The sequence below is a fragment of the Vulpes vulpes genome, chromosome 4 (assembly GCF_048418805.1).
Source record: "Vulpes vulpes isolate BD-2025 chromosome 4, VulVul3, whole genome shotgun sequence".
NCBI classification, from domain to species: domain Eukaryota; kingdom Metazoa; phylum Chordata; class Mammalia; order Carnivora; family Canidae; genus Vulpes; species Vulpes vulpes.
The window spans coordinates 25,429,201-25,445,600 of NC_132783.1; the positions used below are offsets into that span (position 1 = coordinate 25,429,201).

Below are 16,400 nucleotides of genomic sequence, written 5' to 3' on the forward strand. Positions count from 1 at the left end.
TCAAGGTAATTTTCCAAGGAAAGTTCTGAATGTAAACCACTGCCACAATTGATATCAAAGGCAGAGACAAGAATGTGCTCTGCTGCTAGAGAATTCTCTCTCCTTCATGCAGTGCATCTAGCTGGCACTTAACAACAGATCAAACTATTTGCATGGCTTTTGCTTTAGCCAGGAATACCTTTTTTGTTCCACCTTCAAATGCTGTTTTGTGTGATCTAGAGCTACTTCGAACTATAACAACAACCACAAAAAATACCATTTAAAGATACCCAAAGTATCTTCTTGTTCATCACTGTAAATGTCTTGGTTACTGTACTACAATTTCAGAAATCAAATTTTACACACAAAACTGGGCCAATTGGTTTGATTTTTTCCTCCCCACAGTATAAAGAAATTGAAATAGAAATATGCTGATCCCTTAAAAGTGTCATCCCTCTTAGTTCAATTCAATCCTGATATTCCTTGGAACAAAAGACTTTTTGAAACTCCTCTGCATTTGACATAACTACTCAATAAAACACCTGATCCTTAAGTGGATCCTGTACTAGAAAGGAGACATTATTGAGGTCAACTGACAAAATGAGAATGGGAATGGCAGAGTAAAGTATTACGCCAAGGTTAAATTCACTAAAGGTGATAACTGTAGAATATCTTTATTCTTAAGAAATGCTTAGGTTTAAGGAAAAAGGGCTATAGTATATGTATGACCCTCAAACGTATGTATACACATACATGTAATAGACACAGAGAAAGAAAATAAATGATAAAGCAAATGGAATAAAGTGTTACCAATAGGTGAATCTGGATAAAGAGTATACGGGGTGTTTTTTGTATTACTTTTATATTTACAACTTTTCTCTGAGTTTATAGTTATACTAAATAAAATATCTGGAGGGGAAAAAGGACTGTGGAGACAATCCAGACCATTCTGTATGTAAGTGGTGGCCCTTGGAAAAAATGATGGTTCCTTCTAAATCACTGTATTATAAGCCACTATAAGCAATTAGAAGGATCCAGAGAAATGTCATAGACACATAACATCCAATACTCTTTCCTTGCTTAAGCACTGTAGTATGTATTCCTCTTGCTTCATGTTACCTAGGACACAGTTTTTAGGTCTATAAAGAAGTACATGGAGAGGGGGAAAATACATTTTTCCTCATGGCACTTTTCTAAATATTCTCTCTCTCTTCCTACCTTTTGCTCTCTCCTTCCTCTCTCCCCAACTCACTGCTTCCTCCCTCTCTGTGTCTCCACCTCTATCCCATTTTTTCATTCAGTCAGAATTAGGAACTCAGAATTTAATTGTTGGTCTTAAAAATACTTACACAGGCACAGTTCTTGATGTTCTCAGTGAAGATTTTGAGGGGAATGCTTTTTGGCTGCTCCTTCTCTTTGGCTAGCATGATGTACCTAATCCAATTCGATAGTAACCCAAAAGAGAGTAGGATAAATTACCTTACTTTCAAATCAATTTATGTTGATCATATTTTCAACATACTTCGTTATTTTTAAATGCATATAAATAAGCTCAGCAAAAAAAAAATTGGGGGTTGGAAGGAAACATGCAAAAATATTTCAGGAAAATAAGCTGTGACTAGGAAAACAATAGATCACTCTCGTCATGTGAGATTTGACCAGCAGATCCAGGCACCAAAGCTTTCCTGCCTAGACCGGAGGTCATACTAGCACCTTCAAATGTAGGAATGAGAAGTTGCTTTGAGCATTACTTGGTAGGGTAAACTGCACTTATGGAAATTTAATATATGTTTTGAGAATAATGTTAGCTATAATCATGAGGTTGGAAAGTGGGGGAAGATGAGAGTAATAACCAGAATTTCATAAAAAAAAATAAGCAATATATGGATGTAAAGGAGAGCAGGTTATTTGTAGTAATGGGCAGGGTACAATTAAATAAGAAATCATTGGAGGATAGTGTAACAATTCGTACTAAGGGGAGGGAACATAGTTTGGGGGCACTGCTTTGAAGAGATCTACATTTTTTTCATCATGGGTTAAAGACTTATAATATTACACTGACAAAATACCTTTGAAGGTAAGAACGCCATTTTTCCTTTTGTTCTGAAGAGCTGCAATTTAAAAAATGAGAAGAAAAAAATTGAGGAACGTACGATACTCCTACTAACATATTAAGATCACCACTCCAGACTAAAAATATGAGCAGCCCGTTGTTAAGGGATGTGGATGTGTAAATTGTACTCCCCTTAGAGTGGTTTTGATGGACTCCACTCTTCTGTGAGTGGTATTAAAGCAATGGGAAGTAGATCCTAAAGAGGGAGAAAAGTTGATTTCAAATCTGAAAACTTAATTGTGACTATGTGATGCAAGCTATGAGATCACGGGCACGTTGTTAACCACTCTGATATTTAGTTTCCAGAACTGGAAAGGGGTTAAATTATAGCTCAGAGTGTTCCTGCAGCTGCAAGGGCTATTCAGATATAAAGAATATTACCATTCAAATTAAATCACATTTAAGAAATTTAGCAATTTGATGGAACTGTCTTGGCTCAGAAACAAGAATATCTTTTTTGGAAAAAAACACCTGTAATAGTTTTATTTCCTTATGCATATGGCAGATTGTAATATGTTAAATTAGTTCCTAAAAACCTTATTCTTCATCACTGTGATCTTCTGAGAAAGATCAATCCCCTGATGCAAAATTACTAAAGATTAATATTTTCTCTGCTAAAATTTTCACAGCATTTAATATCCAAAGTTGCAAATGTCTTAAGGCTCATTCACACGTGGACTTATCACTTACCAGCATTCTTTTTTATTGTGGTAAATTACACATAAAAGAAAATTGACCATTAGTGACCTTTACTATATTCATCGTTCTGTGCAACGATCGTGACTGAACATGTTTATCACCCCAAAGCAAACATGTGTCTATTAAGCAGTCACTCTCCCTTCCCTCCTGTCCCTAGCTCCTGTACCACATTTTGTATATTGTTGATAAAAACTTGGTTTCTTCTTTCTTTCTTTCTTTCTTTCTTTCTTTCTTTCTTTCTTTCTTTCTTTCTTTCTTTTGGGACAACTACAACAGAGTGAGGTTCAAGGTCTCCTCTCCAAGATCCTGCCCTCTGATTCCCAGGAGGTATCTGCATGTTTAAATCACCGGAATAGATTTCTTGAGCAAGTACTATTAAAGGGTCCCATTAAATTTGAGAAATTGCTTTTACACTCCCAAGTTAATTCCCTTAACAACAGTATGTAATTATACAAATAAATTGATCATGCCATTGAATACTAGGTTGCCTGAATTGCTGTGTACAGATTATCTTAGTTGGTAACGATCTGAAACAAAATATGATTCCATTGAGGCACTAAACTCAGATTATTCATTTGATTCCATTGAGTAGAGTTTAGTTGTGTAAGACACATTCTTAGGCTGACATGAGGATGGGAATGTGGCTCTCGACCCTGGATATCCTGAGCAGACACCTCTGAGTTTACAGGGATCATGCCACACTTGCATCTCTGTTTGAAACATCCACACCCCAAGCCTCATTCCTGTTTTACGCAGTTGCACTTAACACACTGCTTTCTTCTCCTCACCCCACTCCACCAAAATCTCGCAGGTCATCATAAAGGTAAGACAACAAAATTTGAAAAACCATTGATCAAAACCGAAGGAAATTACTCCAGTAGTTCCCACTATACATTATCTACTTGTTTCCTTGTGGATATAAGCACCTTCTTACGCAGAGTACAAGGCAAAACAAGTGTCATGGGAGGTCAAGAAGTGAGTCACCAGCTTGGTAGACAATAGATTACAATGTTATCCTTTTCAAGCCATGTAGATACAGGACACCAAGGCATCGGTCTTACCTGAAGGTGGCCACGAAGTTCACCGTGGGCCAGCCCAACACAAAGGACCTCCCAGAACGGATGTTGGCATCTCCCACTGTATCCATGCAGTTGGCAATCCACATGGTGTTCAGTGGTATTTTCTTTTTTATCTTAAAGTTTTTCTTATACCTAGAAAGATCCCAAACAAGACCTCTGTTAGTTCATTTCAAAAATGTTATGGGAGCAGCTGTGCTCTTTAGAGACCAGTTCTCACTGCTCCAGGGCAAATCATGTCTCCCGCATCTCTATTACCCTCTGTGCACACACAGAAAATGGTTAGATGGGCCTTTGCAATGTGTGTGTTGAGCAAACTCTGGCTTGGAAACCTGAAAACACTTCCTCTAAAGGCAGCAAATAGCCATATTTTTGAATGGTGAGTATTGAGTAACCACTGTATATTTTAGAGCTTTGTAGGAAAACCATTCATTCATTTTCTATTGCTGGATTTGTTACTTATTACAGATAATTTTTATGGCTAATATTGCAGTTAATTATTCATTTATGACTTGCATACTTCAAAAAGTGTTTGAGGGGCTGAAGAATGGTACCTGATACATGACTTATAAAAACAGTTATATGCTTTTTTTTTTTCTTAAGAGAGACAAACCAGGGGCACCTGGGTGGCTCTGTCAGTTAAGCATCCAACTCTTGGTTTTGGCTTGGGCCACGACCTCAGGCTCTTGAGATCATGCCCCTGTGTAGGGCTCCCCATTCAATGAGTCGGATTCCTCGCTCCCTCTGCCCTGCCCCCCACTCATGTTTACTCTCTCTCTAAAATAAATAAATAAATAAATAGATAGATAAATAAATAAATAAATAATCTTTTCAAGAGTGTGAGGAAGACAGATGAAATCGAAACAAAAACATAAGCTTGGATCAGAAAGATTTAAAAGTTACTTTCAACGTTAATTTACAAAATATTTTCTAGCCTTTGAAGCATAGGTTATTTTCAATTTCCCTTCTTAAAATTTTGTCCATACCATTTTCCCTTAGATTCTGGCTAAAACAAAAAAATTGTTAGCCTACAGACTGAGCCCAACTGAAAAATCATCCATCCATCCATCCATCCATCCATCTGTCCATCCATCAATCCAAGATCAGTGGTCCGGAGGTCTTATATGTAAGTCATGGATACTTCCCGTTTCTCTGAGGAGTAAGAAGGGGTGAAATGGGTTTTTGATAATTTCTGCCTAATCCTCTTTGACCTCAAAGATGAAAACCACCATTGATTTATTTTGGTTGATTAATTGATTAATTTGGTTAATTCATAACTTTGACTCGCAGGTGGGCTTGAGATTTAAATAGTTACAAGTCCTATAAGGAATGCCTGGGGAACGTGGATCCTCCACTCTGGAACTCCTTACTATTCAGAAACACATGTGGAAAACACTGAACTAAACTGAGATGAAAGCCACCTCATGTGCAAAAATCCCTATGGCTCCACTGATTCATGGAACAATTAGAGCTAAACTCTTCAGTGGGATTTATAAAATAAAAAAAATCTTTTAGGAAGCCCACTTGAAGGATAATCTAGATTCAAACTTAGGACACAATGAATATAAATATGATGGATAACAACATCTTTCCACATTTTTTTTATTTCAACATTACACCCAAGTGCCTGTATCTCTATGCTTGGAGATTTTTATGGAACATAGTCAATTAACAGATAAAATCATTTTTCTAGATAGTAATTCCAAAGGCATTGTCACGTCAAAAATATATGGCCAAGGGGAATGATAGACAGGTATCTGCTTGTTCTTACACATTTTTTTCTTTCTAATATAGGTATCTGTGTATATACAGACCCCTAAGATCCTGTGTGGAAACTTCCAAATACATTGACCTGGAAAAATCCATCCAATAACTTTAGTTCAATAAGGCACCAGGATTAGTTGAACCAAGGAATTTTCCTAGAGCCCAGTGTGTGGTTTCTACTCTCCTACAACGTTTTGAACACTTATCATATGCCAAGCTCTGTTCTAAATATTTTATAAATATAAATATAAAAAATTTAATCCTCAAGCAACTACACTAGATGGTCTCTATTAGCTCCATTTTACAAATAAGGAAACTCACAGAAAGTTTAAATAAATTGTCAAATGCAGGAGACAGGGTTTGAACCCAGACAGCCTAACTCCTAAGCCCATGTTTGTAACCACTTGACCGTGAAGTAACCTTTTCATCTTTCCTACCCTCATCCTCATTTCTGTCCCCAGAGCCATCAGGTTTTCTCGTGGGATTTACACTGGGAGTGAGAGGATAAATCTCAAGGCATTATATCAATAAAACCAGTTGCTAGCTTGGAAATATTTACAACGTGTACAACTAAGCTTTATACTTCAATAGATTCTTCTAAGGTCTTACTGTGTTTCTTTACTCTCAATCACTGACCCAATTGGATTATCTCAGCAGAAATTAGAAAGTGTTAATCTACTGTAAACTGACTCAAGAAGAAGAGGAGGAGAACTGCAGTTTTTATTTCTAAAAATAGTCATTTATTATAGTTGTATTAACATGATGTCCTTCTTGCTTTCCACTACCTTAATCTTTATGCCAGAAGGTAAGCCCCAGTGAACTGTGGAGTTTTGCAGTATTCTAGGGAGATTTCCTCTGTTCCAAGATAGAGGCATTCTCTTACAAATGTTGGGAGAAGGGGTCATAGTCTATTCTGTAACTATTCGTCATTTCACCGACAGTGAGTTAATAGTCATCTTCATCTTTTGACCAAATTAAATTCATTTTTTATTTCATTTCTACATTCCTTAATAACTAATGATGAGGAATGTGATGTATAAAAAGGGTGTGATCTAAGTTCAGTCCCTTTTTCTAAATTATTCACGGGTCTCTACTAGTACAAATATCTTAATATTTTATCAAATAGATACTATTCTCTCTTTCTTAAAGATTTCATTTATTTATTCATGAGAGACACACACAGAGAGAGAAGGCAAAGACATAGGCAGTGGGAAAAGCAGGCTCCCTCTGGGGAGCCTGGTGGGGGACTTGATCCCAGGACCCCGGGATCATGACCTAAGCCAAAGGCAGACACTCAACCACTGAGTCACCCAAGGGCCCCAAGTAGATACTGTTCTTAAAAATAAAATAATTTTTATTTCAATTTTTAAAGTACTTTAAAGTACTTTAATTTTTAAAGTAATTTTTATTTGAAAAATAACTTATTTAGCATTCTAATGAATATCAAAAGTGATAAGGAAGGTTCCATTTGACTTCAATTCTTGCAAACACAACTTTCTAGTGTATGAAAGAAGTGACAAAAATCCCCAAACAATTTTCACTATTATTAACATCTTGTACAACTAGAGAAATAGAATTTCTTTGTGAAGAAACAAACATTTAATTCCCCTCATTGTTACACACAAGCCAAAATTCACTAATTCTGACCGAAAAATTGGTAGAAATTAATCAAGTATTTATTCAATTTCTGTTAAATTCTGTAGTGTCAACCTAAAGATGAGAGAGTCTCCAGCTGAAGCCTGAGGGTGAGCTGAGGTAAAATGGAACCTGGGTCACCCTACCCCCTTTTTATTGCTAATTGGAAAAATTAGGCACTAAACTCAGATTATTCATTTGAATAGATTGATTGAGGGTATTGATTTCTCCATGTAAGACCAAGGCAGGACAGGGATTAAATATGTTGGTTATTTCAGGGGCTATTTCTTTTTAGTTTTTCCTTCTAGAAAAAAAGGTAAATTTTTTCATGTTAACAGTGATCGTAAATATACCCAAATATTTACTATGGGAATGATCTCATAGTAGTTTTCTAAAGATTGTGGCAGGCATTAAGTGCTGCCTGCTACTGCTATGGATGAAATGGTGTCTCCCTCCCACTGCTTTCCTGCCTTCTTACCATAAAGCCCTCTCTGCCAATATCATGTTTGGAGATAGAGCTTTTGAAGGTAATTAAGTTTAAATGGGATCATCAAGGTAAGGTCCTAATCCAGTAAGATGGATGGTCTTGTGAGAAGTGGGAGAGATCTGTATGTGTGTACATACATGCATTGAGGTAATGCCTTGGGGCACACAGTGAGAAGGCAGCCACGTGCAAGCAGAAAAAGAGCTCTCACCAGAACCTGACCATGATGATATCTCGAACTCGGAATTCTAAAATCTGTGTTCTCTCTATATCAAAGACCTTGGCTTAAATATGAAACTCAAATGCCTGTGATCACTTACATTTTCTAATATTACCAATGTATAATATAAAGTATATAAGATAAACTTTTGGGAACCGAGTCCCTTTCAAAGAACATTAACAAATAAATTGATAAAGATTTTGTCATATAAAAACCCTTGAGTAGACATAAGGACATATCTCAAAAGCAATATGTGAAAGATGAAAAATGTTCAACTTGTTTTGTCTTAATGAACTATTCGAAATAAAAATTCAGCCCTTCAATAGAGGCAACTCTCTAGTGGAAAAACAACACTATCTTTATATAAAAATCTTTTTAGCAGAATATCGTAGGCTCTGTAAAACCCGCTGAGAGGTAGGCAGCACCCAGGAGAAGAAATAGCTCTGGTAAGAAAAGGAAAGTCTTCTCCTCTCCCTAAAGGCTATAATACTTACAAAGATGAAAAAAAAAAAAGAACATATTCCCCTTACAAATTGAATATGAGTGGTCTGCAAGGTCCTAACAACCAGGAAATGAGTTTGCTATTTGTTAGCATGTCTCTTGGGCTAAGGATGGAAGGGTACAACATGGTATGTGAGGAAGAACATGGCCTTGTGATGAAGGCAGGCCTGGGTAGGAATCTCTTGCATGGTTTCCCTATGTATGACTGGACCATTTCTGAGACTTCCTCTGTCCCCATTTTCATCTCTGCAGCCTGTTGATGATAAAAAATATGGGCCTTGGAGTGCTGTGAGAAAAATTTTCTTTATGCATGAGAGATACACAGAGAAAGGCAGAGACATAGGCAGAGGGTGAAGCAGGCTCCCTGTGGGGAACCTGATGTGGGACACGATCCCAGGACCCAGGGATCACGACCTGAGCCAAAGGCAGATGCTCAATCACTGAGAAACCCAGGTGGGTGAGGCATCTGTGATGTTCCTAGTGTGGTTCCCAGCATGCATCCCGCATATTTTGGTCTCCCATACTCACTTTGGTTAAATAAAGAGAATGGTAACTAGTCTGCATTTTTAAAATAATGACATGGGCCTCTATCAAGAGGAAGAGAGTCTTTCATATGGACCTCATGCCAAGGCCTGGACATCCTTTTTCTCTTTGGCCTTCTTATGACATCACCACCCTCGAAGTTACATCTATGGGCAATTTCCCTAGTCTCAAATATATTTTACTACTATCTTTGCCTCTGATTTTTTGATAGCTATATTTCCTTCATTTTTCAATTCGCTAAGCGTTCTGATCTATTTGTTACCAAGCAGACTGGAGTTAGTTGTTCACTCAATGTAAAGGAAGGGTTGCTTTCAATAGTGAAAGAATCTAGGTGTTCATGGAATGTTGTATGAAATTCAGGAAAAAAGAGAGAATAGAAATGGTAGCACCACATAGTGAATAAAAGCCTGTGCTTTGAAATAAATAGACCTGATTTCAAATGTAGACTCTGTCCATTACTAATATGGTAACCTGGGCAGATCCATTAGACCTCTGAGCATCAAGGTTCTCCAATATAAAAATACTCCCATCTCACAGGGTCGTTGTAAGGTTGGACAAAATTAGGTACATAAAGTTTTTTAGCATAGTATCTGACATGTAGTAAGCCCCTGATAAATTACTATTAATGTAACTCAGATGAGTATAGCATTTTGCAAAATTATTACTAGCATGTCTTACCTATGACATGGCATAACTGGGATCTAGGGTGAAAGCAGTAAAAAAAAGAGGGAGTTAGTTTTTTCGCAAGACCATAGCTTCTTGATATTTTGTTTGTGGGAGTGTTCTTTGTCTTCCATGTTTTGTGAATAATGCAAACAGAGATGGAGTAAGTAAACAGGTGACCTTCCATGAACTGCTCCCAGATGTTTATTGAGCAATCATCATGTTCTAGACTGGATATTCGATGCATTTGTGTTCAGGGTTGAGAGGAAAGTGCACACAGTCGATTCTTTCTCCTAGATTCCATCTATCTGCTCCATCTTTTTTTTTTTTAAAGATTTATGTATTTATTCATGAGAAACACAGAGAGGAGAGAGAGAAGTAGAGACACAGGCAGAGAGAGAAGCAGGCTCCCTGCAGAGAGCCTGATGTGGGACTCAATCCTGGGTCTCCAGGATCACGCCCTGAGCTAAAGGCAAAGATAAACCCCTGAGCCACCCGGGTTAACCTGCTCCATCTTTCCTTTTTACTAAACTGCTAAGATAGAGCCCTGATACCATCCATCAGGACTATGGCCTCCCCTAACTACTCTCCCTGCTTCCACTCTTGCTTACCCATCCATCTATTATCTAGCAACAGTCAGAAAAATTTGCTAGAAATATAAATCAGATTTGGTCAGTCCCCTAGTTAAAAATCCTTTGGCAAAATATTTCCACTTTTTTACCATGGCCTGTGAAGACCCTGTGTGACTAGACCCCTGAGCATAGTATCATATCTGATAGCATGGCCTATGCTCTGGGCTCTAGTCAAATCAGGCTTCCCTGAGCCCCTCTCTCTGAGGGGTCAGATTGTACCCACGTAGGCCTGCAAGTCCCTCAGCCTCGACGGCTCAGGCACATTGTCTGGGAATGTGGCTGCTTCTCTTCTCATAGATTTGGTTTTAATGCTCCACCTCAGAGAAGCCCTCCTAGACTATTCCTCTCTAACACGTTCCCACCCTCTCCGCACAGCCCCCTATCCACCTTCTATCAGCAGCACTAATCATTATCATTCCCCCTCTTATTTTGCCATTTGTAAGTCCCAGGCAGGAGAGACATTGGCCTGTCACATTGGCAATTGTATTTGCTGCAGGGACATGACACAAAACAAGACCTCCAGAAGTACTCATGGAATGAAGGATTCAAGCATTGGCAAACACAAAAGGGAAAAAATGTAATGTTTTTGTATAGTAAGGGTTAATGGGAATGCAATTTTTTGGAGAATCACAAGAGCACGAAACATGGTACACCTACTTGGTATTAGACATCAGTAATAAATCGCTGTACAAGAAAAGCTGCCACTTCTTCCTCCTCCAGCCTTTCTTGAGCTCAACGGGACCATGGATGAGCAGGGTACGAGTGGCACCCTCAGATGATGTAGTGCTTTCGCTGTGGGTGTCCACCTCCACAGACGAGCTCTTCCTACAACACATCAAACACAGAGCAGCTAGTTACTGGTCAAATACACAATATAGTTTAATGCCAAGTTTCAAGGTTCACACAACACTAAAATGTAGTCTCAACCCCCAAAGCAGAGCTCCAGAGCTCAGAATCAGGGATTCCTGAGTTACCGAAAGCTATAGAAAGTGGTGAGGTCACTTGGGAAACTGATGCAGAGGGAGGACAGTTTCAAGGACAAAGCCCTTGGGCCTGCCAATACTTAGAGGTGTGGTGGAGAAAGAAGCAAAGCTCATTGTGAGCCATTAGGTAGGCAAAAGCCAAGAAGCCAAAGGTAGAGCACATTACAAGAAGGTGAATGAACAACAACAATAAACAGGACAACTTGTGGCCTAATATAAAATAAAACAACGTGTGAAGAATCAATTACAAATTGCTTTTATGTTAAGATAAAATGAAGATAACTGAAGATCCTGGAAGTTGACCCCCATCTTATCTAATTCAATATTCAAAATTGGGGTAAAAATTCTCAAAGATCAGCAAAAATATTGGAAACCTCAGAAAGTTTCTGAACACAAGAGTTTAGCTATTCCTTGGCTGAGCTCTGACAGGAATTCCTGGTCAAAATAGGTACTAAAACAACACAATTGAACAGAATGTAAAAATTCTTTCATAACTAGGACAGGTATTTTCATAGACCCACTGAAAATTCTGTCTCATGGAGAGAGAGAGTTGGCTCTCTCGTGGAGCCAAGAAAGTGTCTCCGCCTCCCCCAAGGATGTATAAAGCCTGCTCCCTTCTGCTCAGCAGCACTGAATCTTAAGAACAGGAGCAGCTTTTCAGGAAGCTGGTGCTGAAGTGACTACTTAGTTTCTATGTATTAGAGGAAACAAAAGAAAACAACAGTTCCTGTTATTGCCGGTCTGTTTGGATGATCAGAAATAGTGTATCAGAAGACTACCTCATGCGCTGAAGCCTTGAATGACCACCTGTGAGCTCAGCATGCTTTCTGATTGACGGGAACATCCTTTTCTCTTCAATTCGTGGGACGGGAAATCAAGGGAGTCTACAGCACTTGGCAGAGTACTGTCAACTGCTTGAAGCCTCAAGATTCCGCAGCGGTCCGCGGTCACTGCCATTATGATGTCACAGATTCAAAGCTCATGCTGTAACTGCCAAACTGACATACTGGTTTCCTTTTCTTGGCCTCCAAGTTTTGATTTTTTAAAAGTAATCATTTTATTTTGAGATAACTGTAGATTCGTTTGCAGCTATAAGAAATAACACAGGGAGATGACATCAGTTTTTTTTACAGATGGAGTCTTCCAGAGACACTTCCATCACCACAAGGGTCCTTCCTCTTCCCCATTTACAACCACACAAATTTCTTTCCCCCTCCACCACCTCCTTAATCCCGGGCAATCACAAAATCTGTTCTCCATGTGTAAAAGGTTGCCATGTCAAGAATGTTATACAGATGGGATCACATAGTTTATGACATTTGGGGATTTGCTTTTTCCCATTTGGTGTAACTGGAGATTCATCTAGATGGCTGCAAGGATTCACAGTTCATTTCTTGGTGTCCCTTAGTAGTACATTATGATATGGATGTATCACAGTTTGTGTAACTACCTGTTGAAGGAGTTCGAAGTGTCTGCAGGTTTTGGCTGTCACTAATAAAGCTACTATAAACATCTGTGTACAGGTTTTTGTGTCAGTGTGAAGTCTTCACTTCTCTGGGCTAAATGCCCAGGACGGGAAGAGCCAGGTCATATGCTAGCTATTTTGTTGTTGTTGTTGTTGTTGTTGTTGTTTTTATATTTTTTTCTTAGGAACTGTCCAACTGGTTTCCAGAATGGCTGTGCCATTTCACATTCTCCCCAGTACTGTATGAGTCGTTCAGTTTCCCCCCATCCACACGAGCATTTGGTGTTGTCATTTTTTATTTTAGCTATTTTGATAGCTGTGTAGTGTGATATCTCACTGTGGATTTCACTTGCATTTCCCAAATGGTTAGTGATACTAACCATTGATTTGCCACCTGGACATCTCCTTCAGTGTCCAAGCACCTACAGGAGCCTGTTAAAAACATGTTACATGAAGACAGTGTTCCCTTTCCACTAGGAAACTGATGATTTTACAGATGATGAGGCTCCTGCGCATACAGGTTGGGCTCTGAATCCAAGCAGCCGTGACGTAACATGAAGGATTCAAATCCAGCTGACTCAGGAGGTCACGCAGCTTCCTGTGAGGACCCCCCACCCCCACTCTTCCCACATGGACAGTGTCTTTCTTTGACAACTGTGGAGGACTGAAATTTGATCCTACAGACAAAGTTTGTGGTTTCTCTTACAGGCTCCTGTAACAGGCATGTGAAAACCTATCTTTTATGCCCCACTAGACTCTAGGGACCTCAAGGAAGGAGTCTATGTCTGATTTATCATTAAATTCTCACAAACATTGACGCATCAGAGGAATCAAAAAATTCTGTATTGAACAAGTGAATGAAATAGTTTTCTGGCAGGGATGGACAGGGGAAAAGGCATGACATAAAATAGTCTTTGTCTTATTTACTTTATTCATTCAACGGATAGTGTTTGAACCTGTACTAGGAGAAAGGCACTTGATAGGTCTGGGCAACAGGGAGCCAGGCCCAAGTCTCACAAAACCAGGATTTAAGTGAGGAGGGGGGAAGACAGATATTAAACAGAGAATGCCATCAAGAACTGCCTAACACAGCCTCTGGGAAGTACTGCAGAGGAAAATTAAAGAGTGAGATGAGAAATTTAGAGAGGGACTTGACACCTGATTTCAATTATGGAGAGGAAGACTTCTTTGACGAGCTCATTTGAAATGACCTTTAAAGAATGACTTGGGACTACACAGAAGAGAGAAAGAGGAAGAAAGGGGCAAGGGAGGGAAGATACATTTGTCAGTTGAAGGGACAGAATGTGACTAACTGATGTTTCAGAAACATGGAAGACTTTGCTGGATTGGAGACACAGGCAGAAGGTACAGGAGAGTGAAATCGGCCTGTAAATTAGGTAGAGGTGAGAGCACAAGTCCTGGTAGTCCTTTTAGACTTTATTAAGGCTTCTCATCTTAAAACCAAACTAACACAGAAGTGGCATGTAGATAGTGGCCTCCAGGCTTCAAACCACTTTTATTAAATTTTTATTATTTATTTTTTTAAATAAGTTGATTTTTTATTGGTGTTCAATTTACCAACATACAGAATAACTATTTTATGTATTTGAGAGAGAGAGAGAGAGAAAGAGACAGTGCATGGGCACAAGAGGGGGAGCAGAGAAAGAAAGAGAGAGAGAGAGAGAGAGAAGCACAAATGGTGCTGAGTATGGAGTCTGACCTGGGGCTCTCTCTCATGATCCTGAGATCATAACCCTGAGCGGAAATCAAGAGTCAGAAACTTAACCAAGTAAGCCACCAGGCACCCCTTCTCACCACTTTTAAAGGACAAGTGCTAGTCTGGCCATGCTTGACTGTATTCAGAACCATGGAGGCTCATTGGGCAACACTTTCTGGCCTCCCATCAAGCACCTGTCAAAATCTATTTCAGGTAAAAAATAATCTATTTCAGGTAAAAAAATATAGGCAGATTTCTCTCTGCACCTTCCCCAATTCTCAGAATATGTCCCATTCTCTGCGTCTCCCTTCAGAGAGGTTAGAGATTTAGAGGCCAGGAAAACTTCTCTCCTTTTAGAATCTCGTCCTGTTGATCAATTCTGATATGCATCAGACTCACTTGGGAGGCTTTTCAGGCACTCATTCTGAAACTGCCTCCCCCAGAGCTTCTGATTCATCAGATCTGGAAAAAGCTCTTTGAGTGATTCTTACATGTAACCAGGATGGTGAGTCACTGGTTTTAAGGAATTAATTGAGAAAGATACAGTTTTTGATAGCATCTTCTCCTTGTAGTAAAGCAAAGGAGAGAAAAGTTTGCCTGAGAAAGCTAAAGGGAGCTTTCTTTTACCATGTCACAGTTACCTTTGCAGTAATAAAGCTTAATTTCTTCCATAATACCATTGTGATTTATTTTAATTTGATGAATGAGCTCTAAAGAGAATAATAATGATGGGGTCTGTTTTCTTTTTTCAAGACTTTATTTATGTATTTATTCATGAGAGACACAGAATGAGAGAGAGAGAGAGAGAGGCAGAGACACAGGCAGAGGGAGAAGCAGGCTCCATGCAGGGAGCCTGACGTGGGACTCCATCCTGGGTCTCCAGGATCATGCCCTGGGCTGAAGGCAGCGCTAAACCACTGAGCCACCTGGGCTGCCCGGGTCTGTTTTCATCTATTTCACCGAACACCTATGTTTTCACCCTAAATATCAAATAGAAGAGATACTGTAAGGTGATCTTTATGCCCATAATACCGTATTATTGATCTATTGTCCATTTTTGTCAATACCATACTGTTTTGATTATTACAGCTTTGTAATATATCTTGTAATCTGGGACTGTGATACCTCCAGTTTTTTTCTTTTTCAAGATTGCTTTGGCTATTTGGGGTCTTTTGTGGTTCCATACATCCTTACGAATTACTTGTTTTAGTTCTGCGAAAAATACTATTAGTACTTTGATAGGGATTCCATCAAATCTGTAGATCATTTTGAGTATGGAACATTTTATTAATACTTGTTCTCTCATGAATAAGCATGGAATATTTTTCCATTTGTGTTGTCTTCAATTTTTTTCACCAATGTTTTATAGTTTTTCAGTGTGTATATATATATATAGGTCTTTCACTTCCTTGTTTAAGCTTATTTCTAGGTATCTTATTATTTTTGGTACAATTGTTAATGGGACTGTTTCTTAATTTCTTTTTTTGCTCTTCATTATTAGTGTATAGAAATGCAGTGGATTTCTGTATATTGGTTTGTATCCTGTGACTTTCCTGAACTCATTTATCAGTTCTAGTCCGTTTCTGGTAGAATCCTGAGGGTTTTCTACATATAGTATCATGGCACTTGCAAATAGTGAAAGTTTTACATCTTCCTTACCCATTTGGATGCCATTTATTGCTTTTTCTTGTCTGATTGCTGGGGCTAGGACTTCCAGTACTATGCTAAATAAAAGTAGTGAGAGTGGAAATCCTTGTTTTGTTCTTGACCTTGGGGAAAAGCTCTCACTTTTTCACCATTGAGTATGACATTAGCTGTAGTTTTTTCACATATGGTCTTCATTCTGTTGAGGTATGTTCCCTCTAAACCTACTTTGTTGAGTTTGTATCATGAATGGATGTTGTACTTTTAAATGCTTTTCTGCAC

General features: G+C 38.8%; 1 protein-coding gene across 1 annotated transcript in view; it reads right to left on the bottom strand.

Annotated features, from left to right (window-relative positions):
- LOC140598732 (rho GTPase-activating protein 20-like) overlaps nucleotides 1-16,400 on the bottom strand; it is a 36,409-nt gene that overhangs the window by 13,326 nt on the left and 6,683 nt on the right. The window contains exons 2-6 of the mRNA XM_072757260.1: nucleotides 12,072-12,381; nucleotides 10,967-11,134; nucleotides 3,853-4,002; nucleotides 2,049-2,090; nucleotides 1,329-1,413 (exon numbers count right to left, since the gene is read on the bottom strand). Of these exons, the coding sequence (XP_072613361.1) occupies nucleotides 1,329-1,413; nucleotides 2,049-2,090; nucleotides 3,853-4,002; nucleotides 10,967-11,134; nucleotides 12,072-12,136 (510 nt within the window). The 5' untranslated portion in view covers nucleotides 12,137-12,381. The remainder of the gene's footprint in view (nucleotides 1-1,328; nucleotides 1,414-2,048; nucleotides 2,091-3,852; nucleotides 4,003-10,966; nucleotides 11,135-12,071; nucleotides 12,382-16,400) is intronic.